This window comes from Salmo salar, chromosome 10 (assembly GCF_965601325.2).
Source record: "Salmo salar chromosome 10, fSalSal1, whole genome shotgun sequence".
Lineage (NCBI taxonomy): Eukaryota > Metazoa > Chordata > Actinopteri > Salmoniformes > Salmonidae > Salmo > Salmo salar.
The window spans coordinates 44663555-44684093 of record NC_138300.1 but is presented as its reverse complement, the minus strand read 5'-3'; the positions used below and the strand labels follow the sequence as shown (position 1 = coordinate 44684093).

Below are 20539 nucleotides of genomic sequence, written 5' to 3'. Positions count from 1 at the left end.
TAATTTACATTTTGCTCCATAACGAAGCTACTCTGATGCTCCAGTAGTATGAAGCGAATCTTAATTTAGAATGCTGATTCGGTCACAGCAGACAGTGCACTTCATAAAGTCCTCATGATGCAAGCCTATAATTCCTTGGGAATCTAGTTACAACAGGAAGTTGATAGTTCATTGGCTGTTGAGTTGGACCCCTGCGTTTAGATGGACTACCATTGGCTGTCAATGTTGTTGTTTTTGGATCTCTCAGGGGTCGGTTCTCTGCACAATCAGATTTGATTTAGTCTCTGAACTTGTGGATGTCGTTGAGGAGTCTGTAGAAGGGGTAGGAGGCTTCGTTGGCATGGGGACAGTTGAAGGTGCATTTGCAGGACTCGATCATCATGACGTTCTTGTTGAAGGTCTCTCCGTCCTCACAGCGGAACTTGACCCGGATGGTGCGGGTCTGCTGGGGGGAACAGCAGCGGCCGTCCACACAGGATCCACAGTACTTGGACCTGTACTTCTTCAGGCTGGAGCAGCCGGCATAGGTGAACTTCTGAGCCTGGGTAGACTTCTTGGTTCTGCTGCACTTCTTTCCTTTCTGTTGGAGGAACAAGGGGAGAGAAACAGTCAGTCAAGCTTCCATAAACAAGCTGAGCAGTGTTGGTTGGTTTTGTTGGATTGTATGCCATGTTTCAGTTTAGTCTTGGTGGCTTGAGCTTACCTTAAGGCTGGAGTAGGGAGACTGGGTGCATGGCCGCACTTCACAGATGCGTGTCTCTTTGACCAGCTTGCACTCGCTGTTGTTGTTGGTGACTCGGGTGGAGATGCCTGTGCCACAGGTCTTGGAGCACTGGGACCAAGGAGTGGTCTGGACAATGCACTTCTGACTCTCAAACATGTGGCTCTCAGGCTGCACTCTGAAAGCTGTAAGGAGAAAAGGCAAGAAAACATTAGAAACTGGTCTGGTATGGGCTTCAACATTTGATGAAAATGTCATTTTTGAAAGCTGAAATTCAAAATGGCTGCTGCTAGATAGAGGCTGCTTACCAGCTAGAGACTTGAGTCCTCCCTTGACAATGGCGATGAGCTCGTTCCTGTTGGTGAGGTCACTCTCTGACTCTTCAGTCATGCTGTCTTTGCCAAACAGCTTGTCAATGATGTCAGTGTCCTTTCCGTCATCACATACCCACTCCTCGCAGCACTGGCCTGCCACCTTGACCAGCCTTGGGTTGGCACAGCCCAGGTTGGGCAGGGAGAGCTCCTGAGGGCACAGGGGGACGCAGCCCACAGCCCCATCCATGCATGTGCACTGGTGCTTGCAGTTAGGCTGGAAGCTCTCTCCGTTTTGGTAAATCCTGCTGTTGTATTCACAGGGTCTTCCCTCTGACTTAGCTGTGGAGGAGAAAAGAGGGGTTAATGGCTGTTATTCACTTTTCAGTAGACTAGTGTCTGTTATAGACATCACAGATCACATACTGGCTGAGGCTGTCTGAGGGAGGCTTGGTTTAAACTGTCAAAATTATTCAGAAGGCTAGGGCTGCCAGAGGACAGGAACCACTGAGGGGGATCACTTTCATCCAGAGCAGGATGTTTGTACTTTAGAGTTTAGACTGAGGTGCTGAGTTACATTCCTTTGAGTTGAAATCACATGGTCCTCTTATTCCCTCAAGTAGAAATACCACTAGCTTCTCTTTCTACCATATTAATTTACTCAAGGTTGCAAACTACCAAACTAGCATTATTCAGACCTAAAATCTGTTTACAGCATAGCAGGATTGGAAAGAGACACCTACCACGGCAGATGCCACGCATAGCACCGAAGCTGGCCCCAAAGTTGCACTCGAGTCCTTTGGTGTGGTCGCAAGGCTCTGTCAGACTGCAGTCCTCGTTGAGTTGTCTCGCGCAGACTTTGCAGCACCCGCAGCTATCCACTACGAGGCTCACACCAGGCGCGCACCTGGGCAGCTCCATCGGGCACTCGCATACCGAGAGGCAAGAAGAGGTGGAAAGAACCTGCGCAGATAACAGAGCTCGATGATGATATATACTTTGTAAGCAACATCTTAAAACAACCACATGTTCAGGTTGTATTTCCATAGCTTATTTAGTATTTTCAAACAGTGCGGTTCATATACAACGATGTGATTGCAACAGGTTTCCAAACCAGTGTGATAACGTTACATTGTATCCCCCAGACAATAAAGCATACATTTAGTATTCGTTCCGATCTATTCAAAGTCATAACAAAAAGTCATAGACAACTTTAAACTGAAATATTGTTTAGAGAAAATGACTTACCATATTGAAGGTTCCAATTAATATCACGACGATGGAGAAAATGAACATATTTGCGTTTTCTTTGTTGCGTAGCCTATTAAATAAAATATATATTTTGTTTTGCTGTTCCCTTTACGATATCTTGCTATAAGTATTTGCAAATGTATTTTTATCCTAAGTGTAGCGGTCAGTCGTCTCGTCTGTAGCGATTTGGTTTGTTTTCTAGTCTCTTCGGAGAGTAGAGGCTTAAGAGTTGCTCTGGTTGCAAGTTGCAGTCTGCTGAAGCAGAGTACCTCCCGTCTTTTATACTGTAGTGGAAGCTGACGTCGTCGTTGGCTGACTGCTGAACTGTTCCAAAACTATGCGAGGAATGTTTCTTGGCGCGTTTTCCATCGAAGCTAAGCACCACCCTGTCTAACTTTTTTCAAAAATAAATTTCCCCCTAGAACTGAAAAAAAAAAATTCTCTTCGCCGTTTCCCGGCTCTACTCTCTACCCTTCTCCTTTGCTTTGCTTCGCTTTATTGGTTTTCTCACAGGTTCACAGCTGTTATGTTATGAGTCGAGGGTTAGTGTACACATTTTCTTTAATTTAGAAGTGGGATAAAAAAAATCTAAGCAGTTTGATCTGTTTGTTTCCACTGATTTTGACTTCGCATTGAGAGATAATATTCAAAAGAAAAATAAACAATACTATAATATTGGCTTTTCCATTTCTTCTTCCTTTTGACTTAGGTGCTTACTGTGTTATAACATGTGTATAGATGGTTTATATTATACATTATTTTACAACATCTTATTGCGGTCAGTTATGCAACAGTTGCCAAAGCTATTAAAAGGTATGATATTGTCATGCTGTCACTGCTTCACCTCGTAAATTATCTTGAATTTGTTGCGAGATTCGATTCTCATGATGAGGATCATTCTGTCAGAGAATTGTCTTATTATAGCCCCTATATCAATACATTACTTCCGTTATTCTAAATGTACTGTAACTGTTCACAGTTTAGGGGAGAGACGTCCCGGAATTCGGAAATTCTGTGCGCGTTTGAGAGGAATGGGAGAAATAAAGTTTACGGCTTCTATTTTTGGCCTGCTCTCCCCTTCATTCTAAGCATTTCCAGATGCGAACCACACTCCAGACGTAACAATGTTGCCATATTTGGTATGGCAGAAGCCTACATTATTAACATATTTCTCCCTCTAGCCAACCACAAAGCATTCCTGACAGCTTAAAGGGTTGTTAAATGTGTTCTTCATGTAGGAAATTCCTTAGTATTCCTCCTTGGGTTAATTTACTTTTTACGCAATCTGTCCATCACGTTTTGAAAAAATAATCAACAACAGTGATCCAATATTCCACATACGATGTTGGTTTGGGGAGAACATACCCAACAAGTTCATAGTCCTATTATTTGCGTTTGAAATAAGTGACATTTTATCGGAATTTGAAATTCAGAGATCAGAAATCATTGCAAACAGGATTTGACCAAGAAAACAAACGTGATGCTTGAAAAACAAATGGTTGAAAAACGGGGTTATTTGCAACCAAAATAATGACAGTTAAACGGAGAACGTTATGACAATAATACCCTATTGATACTATCCCTGAAGTTTTTTTTAACCCGTGAGTCGGAAATGTTTTTTTTTAGTAACTTTATACTTAGACTTACATGACGTGATACTGAGAGCGCTGAACAAATAACTAACGGATAATAGTTGTCAAGACCACGGATAATCTCACTCCGGTAAGTTTGTCTTTTTTACTTTAACTTTACTAATCAGTTTGTTTGAAAATTTTGTGGATACGCAATGGCTTTATCACTTTGTTCTTATGGTGTATAAATATATTGAAGTATCTTAATTGAGTCGTTATCACCTTTCCATCTGACGTTGGAAGTTCGCCTGCTAGACAATCATTATTTGGGTACCCACTAAATGGATATTGAATATGCTGAATCTTGATGCGTGCTTTATTTTTGTCAATTGTCTACATTTTCATACTTCCAGTTTAAGACACTAGATGGTGTTATGCTATGGTTAAGTTTGTTGACATATTGTCAACATTTTCCTCATTTTCACTGCTTTCCTCATTGTTTGAGTCCTTTTGAGGTGTCTGTGGGTATATCTTTAGCCATTCATCAAAACGCTTGTGAATCTTCATCGATTAAACCAGACAGACATTTAAAGCTCATGAAATGTGACACTGGCATTATGTCACCACTTTACAGTTGGCATCAACAAGTGTCTATTTTGAGTGTCAGACTCCCAAAGTGGCACATGTGCCTATGTGAGTTTTGCTTATTAGGTTTGTGTTGTGTGCACACTGCACATCTAGCCCTAAGTAATACTTATGTCATCTGATTCAAATGATAGTGATGACGCTTGTTTCCCAAACATCAATTGGCCCTTAATGTGAAATGTATCCTGTGCCATCCTGCCATTTCAATATCCATTATGACCTCTGACCTCATTACTTAGTCCCTCTGTGTTGAGTTTAACCCCATGAGCTCAGTGAGATGCTTCTGATTATCATTGTTCTGCTCTGCCAGGCATGTTGTTCTGATTCTTTCCTTTTCCCTTATGAGGGAATACTATGTTATAGGAAACAGTACTGTCATTGTGCGCCATGGAATAACATCCCATAACGATATTCCGTAATTACCCATTCTGTAAACATCACCAGGCAACCAGGGCTGGACATGCGTATCCATGTAGTAATGTTTAATGGCAATCATCATATTTTCCACACCCCCCCCCCCCCCCCCCCTTATGAGAAAGTGGCAGTGCAATGGCTCTGCTTTTATTTTCTTTACTCACTGCATCCCAGTCTATTGTCCTATATACTAGTATAAAACAGAACAGGACCAATATGATAGGCTGTTTGCCTGTTCAAACAAAGGATAACAATAACATATTCTGTCAATGTATGTGTCATAACTGCGTTATGCAGTGGGCTTTGTAGAAGCTTCCTTTCCATGTCAGCTCATGGAACTCTGGGACGGAAGCTCAGTGAATTATGGGGTGTTCTTATGTACACTCTCTCAGCTTAGTCACGAGTTAGCTCTTGTTCCATGGTGATGTTTCTATTCCTGAGCCTGTTTTACCTACAGTCATAACGGATGTTTGTTGTGTGCTCCTGTCTGGCAAAAGAAAGATGGCTATGGCATCTGAAAGAGGTGTAACCACTTTCTCTACTGTAGCCCACTCCATAATATGATGAAGAATGGGAAGGATCTTTGTATGATTGTAGTATACTCATGCAGTCTTTTTGAGCTACTGGAGGGCAACAGCCAGCAGACCAGGGTTTAAACCAGCAACCCTTGCTTTTATGCAAGCACCACCTGTGCCATTAAGGCCCAGACCTTTTGGCAGAGGACAAATTAAAGGTTACAATAGCACTGCCATTGGATGCTTGGTTGCTAAAAAAAAAAATCTGTCTTTGCATGTGGAAGTGTTGTATAACGCACCTTTAACAGAAAATTTGGAATGGTGACATTTTCACAATCGGTTTTCTATCGCTCATTTGCACGTCACGTCAATGATATCATGTCACCGTGTGGGACTGTGGGTCAATTAACCTTGTCGGAGTGGGCGCCCTGATTCTAGTTTGTGTGCTAGGCAAGCTACTGCCTGGGAAGGTCTCCCACTCAGAAGTAGTGGATGGGGAGGGGGGCGGGGATAGGTTGACCTTAGGTCTCCCCACTGGAAGCCCGAGGGAGCGGGGGAATCTATCAAATAGCCACCTCTAACTTTGTGCAGTAGTAATATGTATATGTACACTGTACACTGAGTATACAAAACATGTACACTGTTGTGCGTGAAAAGCCCAGGAAGCCGGAGGTTTCTGAGATACTGGAAACGGCTCGCCTGGCACCGCCGATCATACCACGCTCAAAGTCGCTTTGGTCACTCGTTTTGCCCATTCTAACGTTCAATCGAACAGTAACCAAATGCCTCGATGCCTGTCGTCTGCCTGCTTTATATAGAAAGCCACGGCCACGTGACTCACTGTCTGTAGGAGCTAAACTTTTTTTTACCTAATAAACTGGCCACTGAGTGTATATATTATACAATACCAGTCAAAAGTTTGGACACACCTACTCATTCAAGGGTTTTTCTTTATTTTTACTATTTTATACATTGTAGAATAATAATGAAGACATAAACTATGAAATAACACATATGTAATCATGTAGTAACCAAAAAAGTGTTAAACAAATCAAAATATATTTTAGATTCTTCAAAGTAGCAACCCTTTGCCTTGACAGCTTTGCACACTCTTGGCATTCTCTCAACCAGCTTCATGAGGAATGCTTTTCCAACAGTCTTGAAGGAGTTCCACATGCTGAGCACTTGTTGGCTGCTTTTCCTTCACTCTGCGGTCCAACTAGGGCTGTTGGGTGACCGTATTACCGCCACACCGGCAGTCACAAGTCATGAAGGCAATAAAATTCCACATGATTGTTTAGTCACGTTAATTAGGCTTCTCCAAGCTCTGATGCTGCTGATGGCCATTAGTAACCTACCAAACTTGCTAACGCCTTGTACTCAGCACTCTATTGCCCCTCTAATCACTCTGACATCAATGCAAATGTATTTGAAAATCTAATCAAACACTTCATGAGAACCCATGAACTCATGTTGCACAACATTTCTATAGGCAATGCAATTGCGGGAGAAAACAGAGTGATGGCCGCTAATAAAAAGAGGAGACCATCAGCTTAGGCCTACTATATTTATTTCTCACCTTTCCTAAAATTAAGCACATTGCTAATATTTACAAGAATAGTCTGATGGTGACAATATTAGTCTATCACTTGTGAATTATATACGATCACTTGGGAATTATTCCCTGCATAAGAAACAATGCAGTTTTTTTGCAACTTGTTCGAAACATAGTCACACTCCTCATGTAGCCTAGCCCATAGGCCTATATGTTTTAATAAGGTTTGTATCACAACTAAAGTGGCCAAATAACTTCTTAAAATGAAGCGCATTAATCCGCTTTACAAGGGGTGCAGAGCCTAATTGGCATATATAAACAGCGCATGAGTTTCAAGTTTGGAAGATAATTTTCACTATATAAATGCACCTTTCTAATAAAAGCATTACATGCATAATTACATTTGCGTCACTTGGTGTTTTCCACTAATTAAACATTCCTGCTTATAGCCTACTACCATGTGCGCATTGCTACGCTTATGTGAAGAAATAGCCTTATAGTTTATCAAAATGTTAAGCTAAATGTTCTGATCTAGTGGTTGTATTAATTTGGGATCTATCGCTTCCCACAACTGTCCCAGACTATGTTTGGAATATTTATTTCTCACACAGAATAGAATGGGTCAACTTTTGTACTATGTGGGATAGTAGATTGACATAGGCTAGTGCTTTTGCTGTCATCTTGTTGGCTAACAAAAAGTAAATGTGGATTATTCTTCAAATATCTTCAATATGCACCTCGCAATTGGATAAGGACACGCGCAGTTGCATCGCCGATGGGTCTGTCTTCACTTGAAGCCTGTAAAAAGACCCGATCACTTGATGGAGCTCACATCACTCGGGGAGAAGGGCACAGCGGCCACTGGCCGCAAACGGCATGGATTCTTTTAGAGTGCATTATGGCCACACAAAGGGGACCCCACCGTGAAATTCTAGGCATTATCAAGTGCTTGTCAAATTGTGAATGAGAGACTGTTGAAGTGTGTACAGCCTGCGCAAAAAAAACTAAGCAGAGCTCATGACTTACAATGTATTAAAAATCTAAACATATAGCCCAACGTTTGTAGAACAACTAAAGTTACATTAATAATTCTAAATTAACTTCTCTATGGTAGGGGGCAGTATTTTGACGTCCGGATGAAAGGCGTGCCCAAATTAAACTGCCTGCTACTCAGGCTCAGAAGGTAGGATATGCATATTATTATTAGATTTGGATATAAAACACTCTGAAGTTTCTAAAACTGTTTGAATGATGTCTGTGAGTATAACAGAACTCATATGGCAGGCAAAAACCTGAGACAAATCCAACCAGGAAGTGTGGAAATCTGAGGCTTGTAGTTTTTCAAGTGAATCCCTATCCAGTACACAGTGACTTAGGGTTCATTTTGCACTTCCTAAGGCTTCCACTAGATGTCAACAGTCTTTAGAATGTTGTTTCATGCTTCTACTGTGAATATGGAGCGAACAAGAGGGCCTCGAAGTTGATGAGTGAGGAAAGCTGTGTGAGCTGTGTTTTCTTTTCTGAAGACATTGGAATTGTCCGGTTGGAATATTACTGAAGATTTATGTTAAAAACATCCTAAAGATTGATGCTATACATCATTTGACATATTTCTACGAACGTAAATAGAACTTCTTTTGACTTTTCGTCGTGACATTTTCGCACGCTTCCTGTATTTGGAGTAGTGGACTGAACGCGCGAACAAAAAGGAGGTATTTGGACATAAATTATGGACTTTATCGAACAAAACAAACATTTATTGTGGACCTGGGATTCCTGGGAGTGCATTCAGATGAAGATCGTCAAAGATAAGTGAATATTTATAATATTATTTCTGAGTTTTGACTCCACAAAATGGCGGGTTTGGTTTCGTGTCTGAACGCTGTACTCAGATTATTGCAAAGTGTGCTTTCGCTGTAAAGTTTTTTTGAAATCTGACACAGCGGTTGCATTAAGGAGAAGTGTATCTATAATTCTTTGAATTACAGTTTAATATTTTATTAACGTTTATGATGAGTATTTCTGTAAATTGATGTGCTAATTCACCGGAGGTTTTGGGGGCAAAACATTTCTGAACATTACACGCCAATGTAAAATGGTTTTTTTGGATATAAATATGAACTTTATCGAGCAAAACATACATGTATTGTATAACATGAAGTCCTGTGAGTGCCATCTGATGAAGATCATCAAAGGTTAGTGATTAATTTTAGCTGTATTTCTGGTTTTTGTGACGCCTTTCCTTGCTTGGAAAATGGCTGTGTAGTTTTTCTGGTCAAGGTGATGTCCTAACATAATCTAATGCTATGCTTTCGCCGTAAAGCCTTTTTGAAATCGGACACTGTGGTTGGATTAATGAGAAGTGGGATATAATAGTTGTATGTTTGAGAAATTGAATTATGAGATTTTTGTTGTTTTGAATTTGGCGCCCTGCTATTTCACTGGCTGTTGAATAGTGTGTCCCGCAGGTGGGACGGTAACGTCCCACATACCCCAGAGAGGTTTTAAGCATATATGAGTACCTATTTCTTTGTTAACCGCTCAACACAGAATAGCCGCATGTGCGCACACGCTCAAATAGTTTGCCGAAAATATTTATATTTTATTCAGCTTTGTTCAATTGTATTCTTCATACTATAAAATAATATAAAATAATACCTCAGAATTATAAGCAAATCTTGTCTGCTAAATGAACTAGTGTAGCCCACAGCCATTTGGCATAGCCAAATCAGGACCTAACATAAGGACAATATGGAGTATGCTATTATTTTCTTCATATCATGCTTCTTTAGACGTGGGTCTAAAATAAATAATGGATTTATTGTGAAGGTGAAGGCTATATTACATAGATTTATTATATATTTTTTAAATGGCTTGTAGGCTATGTGTGGAAGCCAGGAGACGCTAAATATGTTTATGTTAATTAATGGTCAATTACCGTGAGACAATCACCGGCTGCCAATTTTGTGACCGCCACAACCCTAGGTCCAACTCATCCCAAACCATCTCAATTGGGTTGAGGTTGAGTGATTGTGGAGGCCAGTTCATCTGATGCAGCACTTCATTACTCTCCTTCTTGGTCAAATAGTCCTTACACAGCCTGGAGGTGTGTTTTGGTTCATTGTCCTGTTGAAAAACAAATGATAGACCCTCTAAGCGCAAACCAGATGGGATGGCGTATCGCTGCAGAATGTTGTCGTAGCCATGCTGGTTAAGTGTGCCTTGAATTTTAAATAAATCAGTGTCACCAGCAAAGCATCCCCACACCATCACACCACCTCCTCCATGCTTCACGGTGGGAACCACATACGCGGAGATCATCCGTTCACCTACTCTGTGTCTCACAAAGACACTGTGGTTGGAACCAAAAATTGCGAATTTGGACTCATCAGACCAAAGGACAGATTTCCACCTGTCTGATGTCCATTGCTTGTGTTTCTTGGCCCAAGCAAGTCTCTTCTTTTTATTGGTGTCCTTGTTTGTGGTTTCCTTGCAGCAATTTGACCATAAAGGCCTGATTCACGTAGTCTCCTCTGAACAGTTGATGTTGAGATGTGTCTGTTACTTGAACTCTGTGAAGCATTCATTTGGGCTGACATTTCTGAGGCTGGTAACTCTAATGAACTTATCCTCTGCAGCAGAGGTAACTCCGGGTCTTCCTTTCCTGTGGCGGTCATGAGAGCCAGTTTCATCATAGCGCTTGATGGTTTTTGCGAATGCACTTGAAGAAACTTTCAAAGTTCTTGAAAATTTCCTGACTGACTGACCTTCATGTCTTAAAGTAATGATGGACTATCGTTTTTCTTTGCTTATTTGAGCTGTTCTTGACATAATATGGACTTGGTCTTTTACCAAATAGGGCTATCTTCTGTAGACCACCCCTACCTTGTCACAACACAACTAACGCATTAAGAAGGAAAGAAATTCTACAAATTAACTTTTAACAAGGGACACCTGTTAATTAAAATGCATTTCAGGCGACTATCTCATGAAGCTGGTTGAGAGAATACCAAGTGTGTGCAAACCTTTCATCAAGGCAAATTGTGGCTACTTTGAAGAATCTCAAATATAAAATATATTTTGATTTAACACTTTTTTTGGTTACTACATGATTCCATATGTGTTATTTCTTAGTATTGATGTCTTCACTATTATTCTACAATGAAGAAAATAGTAAAAATAAAGAAAAACCCTTGAATAAGTAGGTGTCCAAAATGTTGACTGGTACTGTGTGTGTATGTCAGAAACCAGTACGGAGCAGTACGGAGAAAAAGTATGAAATGTATGCATTCACTACTGTAAGTTGCTCTGGATAAGAGCGTCTGCTAAATGACTAAAATGTAAATGTAAAGTGGCAGTGCAATGGCTCTGCTTTTATTTTCTTTACTCACTGCATCCCAGTCTATTGTCCTATATACTAGTATAAAACAGAACAGGACCAATATGATAGGCTGTTTGCCTGTTCAAACAAAGGATAACAACATATTATGTCAATGTATGTGTCATAACTGCATTATGCAGTGGGCTTTGTAGAAGCTTCCTTTCCATGTCAGCTCATGGAACTCTGGGACGGAAGCTCAGTGAATTATGGGGTGTTCTTATGTCTTAGTCACGAGTTAGCTCTTGTTCCATGGTGATGTTTCTATTCCTGAGCCTGTTTTACCTACAGTCATAACGGATGTTTGTTGTGTGCTCCTGTCTCCTGTCTTTAAAAAATCTGTGAAAAATCAACCACTCCACAAATTTCTTGTTAACAAACTATAGTTTTGGCAAGTCGGTTAGGACATCTACTGTGTGCATGACACAAGTAATTTTTCCAACAATTGTTTACAGACATTATTTCACTTATAATTCACTGTATCACAATTCCAGTGGGTCAGAAGTTTACATACACTAAGTTGACTGTGCCTTTAAACAGCTTGGAAAATTCCAGAAAATTATGTCACGGCTTTAGAAGCTTCTGATAGGCTAATTGACATATTTTGAGTCAATTAATTGGGGGTGTACCTGTGGATGTATTTCAAGGCCTACCTTCAAACTCAGTGCCTCTTTGCTTGACATCATGGGAAAATCAAAAGAAATCAGCCAAGACCTTAGAAAAACAATTGTAGACCTCCACAAGTCTGGTTCATCCTTGGGAGCAATTTCCAAACGCCTGAAGGTACCACGTTCATCTGTACAAACAATAGTACGCAAGTATTAACACCATGGGACCACGCAGCCGTCATACCGCTCAGGAAGGAGACGCGTTCTGTCTCCTAGAGATGAACGTACTTTGGTGCGAGAAGTGCATATCAATCCCAGAACAACAGCAAAGGACATTGTGAAGATGCTGGAGGAAACGGGTACAAAAGTATCTATATCCACAGTAAAACGAGTCCTATATCGACATAACCTCAAAAACCGCCATAAAAAAGGTTGGTTTGCAACTGCACATGGGGACAAAGATCGTACTTTTTGGAGAATTTGTCCTCTGGTCTGATGAAACAAAAATAGAACTGTTTGGCCATAATGACCATTGTTATGTTTGGAGGAAAAAGGGGGAGGCTTGCAAGCCAAAGAACACCATCCCAACCGTGAAGCACGGGGGTGGCAGCATCATGTTGTGGGGGTGCTTTGCTGCAGGAGGGACTGGTGCACTTCACAAAATTGATGGCATCATGAGGATGGAAAATTATGTGGATATATTGAAGCAACATCTCAAGACATCAGTCAGGAAGTTAAAGCGTGGTCGCAAATGGGTCTTCCAAATGGATAATGACCCAGAGCATACTTCCAAAGTTGTGGCAAAATGGCTTAAGGACAACAAAGTCAAGGTATTGGAGTGGCCATCACAAAGCCCTGACCTCAATCCTATAGAACATTTGTTGGCAGAACTGAAAAAGCGTGTGCGAGCAGAGAGGCCTACAAACCTGACTCAGTTACACCAGCTCTGTCAGGAGGAATGGGCCAAAATTCACCCTACTTATTGTGGAAAGCTTGTGGAAGGCTACCCAAAACGTTTGACCCAAGTTAAACAATTGAAAGGCAATGCTACCAAATAATAATTGAGGGTATGTAAACTTCTGACCCACTGGGAATGTGATTAAAGAAATCAAAGCTGAAATAAATATTTCTCTCCACTATTATTCTGACATTTCACATTCTTAAAATAAAGTGGTGACCCTAACTGACCTAAGACAGGGAATTTTTACTTGGATTAAATTTTAGGAATTGTGAAAAACTGAGTTTAAATGTATTTGGCTAAGGTGTATGTAAACTTCCAACTTCAACTGTTATATTAAGACGACCAATATAACAGAAATTAGATATGTGCTTTGTCCATATTTCAGTGTGGATGTGAAATCTGTTGTTCCCATTCATTGTGAAAATAATATGCTGGTGGATGCTGACATTAGAAATTATTCAGAAAAATGTGTTTTGTTCACTGTGAATATATGTAGTTCCATTATTGCCGTACACTGTGATATGCTGGGGGATGCTGTAGTCTCAACCCCATTAGGCAGCAGTATAGGAAAGTGATGTGTTTTTTCCAGTGCAGTACCAGTGTGTCACCAGTTATATGGTAATGTAGGCTCTAGTTTTATTTTTTGGTAACTTTGTTTCTGTATAGCCAGGGCTGACACTGAGGACTTGTGAAGAGCAGAATCAACAACCTCTGCATCAAGACAGTTCTTTGTGAGAAGGTGTTAATGTTGGAAAGTGTTAAACCATGTTTTAACAGCTGAAAAGCACCAGAGCTCATGGCCTTGGCTGCAAGTCAGAGCAGTCCACTGAGGCCATGGCCCATTGAGTCTGAGCCTTTTGGTTAAAACACTGGCGTAAGTCAGTAGTGGAAATGCACCATGGCCTGGAATAGCTTGTCAAAGAAGCACACGTTGTTCTTAGCAGGTGTGGGGGAGGAGGAGTTATTGTCAGTAAATTACTGTCAATAGTTGAGAGCTCAACGGTTTCATAACACCCATATAAATGTATCTTACATGAAAAAAAATCACAGAAAATTTTATTTTGTTTTGCTTTGGCATTGACACTTGCTAAACTGGCAGGTAGGCCTATTGCAATAATACGCCAGAGATGACAGTGACCTCTTTATATCAACTTTTGCAAAATATGGTTATGAAATGTACACATTAATAAAGATTTGCTATTTGAATGAAAAGACTGTGAAACACCCACGTGGCTATAGCCTACATTTTAATAACGGTTTGATTAATGATTATGCACTAGCCTTAACTGACATTATTTTATGTAAAGAGTGTGGTGATTTTGTAACCCATTTGTTCGTCGACGATAGAACGATGTTACAAAGTAATAGAAAGTTGTTACAAAGTAACTGAGCGCCAGCCAGAGCGTCTCAATCTGCTTGTTCTGTTTACGAGCCACATTGTCTGTCACATGTCGGGCTGAGCTGTGGCTTCACGGGGAATCAATACTAGCGGTTACATTCGTTCACGTGATTGTACGTTAATGCGCGTCATCAAACCGTTGTCTCTTGCTTGTTGCCTATTTGAGTTGAGCTGTCAGTTTAGTAAATAAAAAAAGAACCAAAAGAAAAACAAACGAACAAAGCTAAATCAACAGAGAGACACCCACAACATTCGCTCTCATATATTTAGAATAGCCTACTGTTCGAGCTATTTGTTTGAGCAATTTGTGGATAACAACAATCAACGGAACATGGCTGGTGTGATGGCAGATTTTGGTAACTTCACTCACGCCGTTGTTCGAGCTATACCCGTATCCCTTGCCAAAGAGGCACTGAGGATGAACGTTTCGGACGTGGACCTGGAGAAAGCTCAGAGAGAACATGAGGTATACGTCGGGGTTCTGAAGCAGAAACTCGGGCTGGAGGTGATCGAACTCCCCGCCGACGAGTCGCTCCCGGACTGTGTGTTCGTGGAGGATGCTGCTGTGGTTTGCGGTGACACGGCTCTGATCACCAGACCCGGGGCAGAGAGCAGAAGGAAAGAGGTAAATAAAGTATCTATTTATTTTAGAGAAACATGACTCTGTTGACCATGTGCTTATTTCAAGTATGGATCTATAAATCTATGGTCTACTGTTGTCATCTTTGGTTCATAATGCATGGAATATGTATCACTGTCAGCGCCATATCGAGGTCGTATGGCTACAATGTAACGGTAGCCTATACAAAGGAAGGGATATGTGATTAGCCATCATCAGAACGGAAACGCCCTTGGAAAGACGGCCAGATATGGTCACACGAGGACCACTGTCCAACTTAAGTTTTAATTGATGTCCTGATTCCTGGCAGAACACATTTGACTGTTATAACAATAGAGTACATGATGAGCATAGTTCTCTAGCTACATGATATGTGATGGAAAATGCGATTCTTTATAAACACTGTTTTCTACCATAACCTTTGATATGGGTAATACTGACAGCTGTTTAGTCAGATGTGAGTTGTCTACAGATATTAGGTTGTAGTCTGTGATTTCCTGTTTGCGAACAGTACTAGAGCACATTCAGTAATGAGGAGGCATGTGGATGTCATCATCTGACCTGTGAAAATAGATGCATTCATTGAAACAGTCATAATTCCTAGGCAGAGAACTCTTGGCGCAGATTAGTGCAATGCATGCCAGTCCAATCTTTTCCCCATAATAGTAGTATGCCGTATGAGTATGTTCATATTATAAACTACATACCCTCACACCAATAAGTTATGCATGTACAAACAGCAGGCTATGGACAGGGAGGTTTTTACTGCCTGTTTACGTAATCGTGTACCCTAATAAAGAAGACTGAATATTAACAGACTTAACATATTCACAGTATTTATGGCCACCGTGGGCTGCGGACTGACTGTGCGGTTCCATGTTGTCTGTGTGGTGACAGCGTGTTTGACGGTCGGACGGGCTCAGTGAAAGCCTATGTCGTATCGCATCAGTCACCTCTGCTGGGCTCAGATCTGTAAACCTCCTGGTGATCATGATGGCTCTCCACATACAGGACATGTATTGGTCAAAGGTTTGGTCAGCAGGACTATTGTGGATCTGACTAGTGTCTCCATGTAATGTAGGGCTCCCGAGTGGCGCAGCGGTCTAAGGCACTGCATCTCAGTGCAAGAGGTGTCACTACAGACACCCTGGTTTGAATCCAGGCTGTGATTGGGAGTCCCATAGGGCGGCGCACAATTGGCCCAGCGTCGTCTGGGTTTGGCCGGTGTAGGCCGTCATTGTAAATAAGAATTTGTTCTTAACTGACTTGCCTAGTTAAATAAAGGTTACATTTTTAAAAAGGTGTATTGCTGCATGAAATGGAAAAGCTATTGTTTACTTAGAGAGATTTGTGATAATGTAACATTTAGCATTCATGAAGTCTTTATGACCATGCCATAAAGAGTCGTAATGCCCTACCAAGTCTAAGTATTATCGATACATGGTTAGTCACATTGGTGCCGTGACTTGAATCACACAGCTGCTGGGGGTTACAGAGGTTGTGAAGTCTAGCAGAGGTGGATGAGTGAACTATCCTTGAGTTAATAGACCTGAAGACTGGTGTTAGCTTCCAGAGCCCAGCGTTTAGTTCTGTGAGCTACAGTAATCTGCTTTTTAGTGTCCACGGACAACCCGGGTTGGATACACGTGTTTAAAAGCTGTCCGATGCCTCTCACAATAAAAGGTTGTACTAATAAGACTGGATGGATTACAGTTACATTCATAAGAAGGGAATAGTTCAACTTTAAATGCCATCCCCTCTAACCTGGGTTAGAAGAATCAATCGTTATCACGCAACACATTTACTGTTAAGACCTCAGGGTTATTTAACATGCCTCTACAGTCTTTCATGTGGATTCTCTTCCTGTCTTTCCAATGCCAAACAAACAGCTTGTTTTCTCTCTAATTGGCCCAGCCTCTGTCTTCTGATCCCAGAGGTAAATGAGTCCAGCAGCATCAGTAAGGAGCTCATATTATAGCCTATAGGTGTGTGTGTGTCACCGTGGGCGCAGCATTCACTGGTTTAACCAAGCTTTATTGGCTGGGTGATGGGGAAGAAAAGACAGTCTTCTGATCCTTCTCTGTATCCCAGAACCTAGCCCTCTCAGCTAGTCATTTGTGACTGCCACATATACTGGTTAGATGTACTTAACTTCCTATAGACTTCCGGTTTCTACCAGTTTCATCAGTAATAGGAATTTGGCCTAAAATGTGTTTGATAGATTAGTGCTCTGATGAGAGGCACTGTCGAGAGAGAGAGAATCTGACTGCTTGTTGTGTAAGTTATCCTTAAAAGACCAAAGAAGAGAACTTACCATTTGTTTTACTAAGACTGATGAGGACAAAGCCCAAAGGGTTCCTTCGGTTCAGTCCAGAAAGATAATACGATAATAAATCCTGGTCTCATGTAACCCAATGGTGGAAGCTATTTCTACTGTATGCTCTTCACTTCAGAGGTTTTGGTTAGCTTTACCAATATTTTTAGATTAGCTTTACCAAGATTAAACCAGTGGACAATTGGCAGAATGTGTGATCTGGCTTATCCTTGTGAAGTCCAGAGGCTTCTTCAATAAATATCATTTCATTGTAAAATTGGTATATAAAACCCATTACGGTAGTCAATGTGAGATTAATAATCCAAATGGAATCTACTCAAGATAAGGATTAATGGTACCTTTATTCAGGTGTGAAGGTAGATTTAATTTCTTACTGGTACGGACTCCCTGTGTGTGCAAGGTGATACATGCAAACATTTATTTTATAGCCTAGGTGTAATCATAGAATTACTTATAGAATCTCTATTCATTTCACAGGATCTCTGTGGACCTAGTAGTCCTAGTACATTTGTCATATAACTTTTAACATGTATTACCTTTTAATGTAACATAAACACAACCAGTCATGTTTTTATCTGTTTGTAAAACAATCACTTCAAAAAAGCGCTCCTGCAGGCTACCCGCGCGCTTTTGTCCACTCAAAATAATTTCAGTATCCAAACATTGCTCATCTGTTACAAAACACCTACACGTGTATTGTAATGACATTCTGCTATTTTCATTAGGCCTACACTTGTAGCCTGAATTGGTGCATCCATTGCTCTCCACAGTGTCTCGGTATCAGCCACTCATCTCCACTTTAAGAAAATGTAAGAGCGTGTACCACACATTTTTCATGCGGCTGACATGCAGTAATGTTAGATGATGGTGTAATCGTCTATGCTGTAGTTTCTTTGGCATTTTGTGTTAATTATTGTGATTTACGGGTACGGCATACCCCCACTATTTATTTTGTTGGACCGTATTGGCTTACTTTCACACCTGCCTTCAATATATAAAGAAGTCCAAAAGGAATATAAGGTGTTTGTTTGGCAGAGTTCAGGATTTCTGATAACAGACATTGACCTTTGGTTCCTAGCTGTTAATTCTGGTTAGTTATGAACTGGGTGGGTTCACTCAACATTTATCATTTGGAATAAACCATGGGACATTCAGGTGGTACAATAAGTCACCAATACCAGGCCTGGGTCAAATGCATAGTAATCAAATCTGATTATTGAGATATGCTTGATTCAGCTTGGAGTTTGCACTTTTTGGGCTATTACAATAGTTTAATTGTACTGGCATCTGGGCGAACTACATCAAGTGCAGCTCAAATATTCTGAAAGTGTTTGACAAATATATTTGTCCCAGCATGTAAAGGTCTGCTGCAGGCAAAGTTTCCTCTCCCTATGCATCAATTATCACACTATCTTATCTGTTGCGCTTGCATAACTGTGGAGTTTACCCTTCAGTTGGTTTTGGCTATTGGTTACGCAATGGGAGTTGCGTTTGATATGGATTCCCACTGACTCTTCTCTCACAGGGTTGTGTGTCCTTGTGTGCCTGTCTGTGGGTAAACAGCTGATGCGTGTGTGTGACAGGCCAAGGGTTGTGTTAGTTTAATGTAGTCCCCTCTAACAAAGGGTTTCCCTTGTTCTGTGTTCCATGTGTTCTCAGCAACAGAAACAAAACATCACAAGCGTAACAGCGATTCCCTTTTAAAGCCTGTTTCATAAGTAAAGTTTGTTATGATTACTATGATGATGTCTGAAGAGCATAGCCTTCTAATAACAACTAAGTAAAGTTAGACTGCGTTTTTACTGTTTTTCAACTCATTCATTAAAACTTTAACGTTTGCACGCCAGAAGTTGTCACTGTGAACGTACTGTAATCTCCTCACAAGTGCTCATCCTGAATCGGATGGAGTAGAAAAAGTGCACATCTCAAGGCCTCTGTGCAGTAGATTTCATATCAACTGTGAAGCACTATTCAGATGATATTAAGTGTCTGCATGGCTGGGCCCTGTCCAACCCAGCCTAATTAAGAAGTCCTGTCTAAACCAGCCTAATTAAGAAGTCCTGTCCAACCCAGCCTAATTAAGAAGTCCTGTCTAAACCAGCCTAATTAAGAAGTCCTGTCTAACCCAGCCTAATTAAGAAGTCCTGTCTAAACCAGCCTAATTAAGAAGTCCTGTCTAACCCAGCCTAATTAAGAAGTCCTGTCCAACCCAGCCTAATTAAGAAGTCCTGTCCAACCCAGCCTAATTAAGAAGTCCTGTCCAACCCAGCCTAATTAAGAAGTCCTGTCCAACCCAGCCTAATTAAGAAGTCCTGTCCAACCCAGCCTAATTAAGAAGTCCTGTCCAACCCAGCCTAATTAAGAAGTCCTGTCCAACCCAGCCTAATTAAGAAGTCCTGTATGAACCATTAGCTCTGGCAGCAGTAGCAAACATTGAGATAGATTTCTTGGTCAGGGGCCTTATCAATCGATATTGATGGATACTCTCAGTTAAGAGTGCATTAGGATTGTATTACTCATGTGGCTTTCAAACCTCAAGGAATAGTGTGAGTGTGCATGCGTACGTGTGTGTGTGTGTGCAACCGAGCAAGTATGCGTGTGTCGTGTGTGATTGTATATGTTTGTGTGTGTAGTTGAAACCTTCCATGTTGACATCAATGGCCTCGTCAAAGGAGATGTCTTCCTTGGCTCTTATTGACTCTAGCATATTAATTCTACATATTAGTACAAAAAACTGAAGTGACAGTTGAAGGTCAGGGAGGCAACAATTGCCAGAGAGAGCAGACATTAGCTATCAGTAAAACTGATCTACTCTTAATCAAATTCCAATCCCTTATCACTATAATAGGCCATGCCAAAAATATGAATAAATGAATAGTGTGTGATGCGGCTGTTGGCAGAATATCATTCAGAGAAGCTCTTATCTAGAGTAACACTCAGAACTTCTCAATTTCCTGTTTTACTGAGCTTATTAACTCAGCTTATGAGAAGAAAGAAGAACAAAGATCATGGTGGCTCAATTATCCAAACCTGGGATAGTTTAGGCAGAGCAGAGTTGTTTGGGTTGAGTGTTATTATACCCGTAGCTGACTATATCATTTACCATTTGCTCTTTCTTTCATTCTTTCGTTCTCTCTCTTTCTCCTTTTCTTTCTCTCTTTCTTTCTCTCTGTCTCGCTCTCTTTCTCTCTCTCTCTCCATTCAGCAATAAACTGTATGTCAGGTAAATAGTCCCCCCTCCCTCCAGTCTTCTTAA

General features: G+C 40.9%; 2 protein-coding genes across 2 annotated transcripts in view; one reads left to right on the top strand and one right to left on the bottom strand.

Moving 5' to 3' along the window:
• On the bottom strand, window positions 1-2531 carry ccn1 (cellular communication network factor 1). Its single transcript, XM_014123373.3, has 5 exons — window positions 2281-2531; window positions 1776-1995; window positions 1030-1374; window positions 704-906; window positions 1-580 (listed from the first exon to the last, which is right to left on the bottom strand). The coding sequence occupies exons 1-5, from the start codon at window positions 2326-2328 to the stop codon at window positions 278-280; spliced, it is 1119 nt and encodes a 372-aa protein (XP_013978848.1). The 5' UTR covers window positions 2329-2531; the 3' UTR covers window positions 1-277.
• Window positions 2532-14352: 11821 nt separating this feature from the next.
• The window catches only part of ddah1 (dimethylarginine dimethylaminohydrolase 1), a 139907-nt gene continuing 133720 nt past the window's right edge, over window positions 14353-20539 (top strand). The window contains exon 1 of the mRNA XM_014123372.3: window positions 14353-14954. Coding sequence (XP_013978847.1) covers window positions 14661-14954 — 294 coding nt within the window. The 5' untranslated portion in view covers window positions 14353-14660. The remainder of the gene's footprint in view (window positions 14955-20539) is intronic.

Bases quoted from the DNA above. Each gene is read 5' to 3' on its own strand.
- ccn1 (XM_014123373.3), bottom strand. From the start codon at position 2,328: ATGTTCATTTTCTCCATCGTCGTGATATTAATTGGAACCTTCAATATG. The intron at 1,996-2,280 runs GTAAGTCATTTT...TTATCTGCGCAG, and splicing joins TAATTGGAACCTTCAATATG to GTTCTTTCCACCTCTTCTTG. The intron at 907-1,029 runs GTAAGCAGCCTC...TTCTCCTTACAG, and splicing joins AGGACTCAAGTCTCTAGCTG to CTTTCAGAGTGCAGCCTGAG.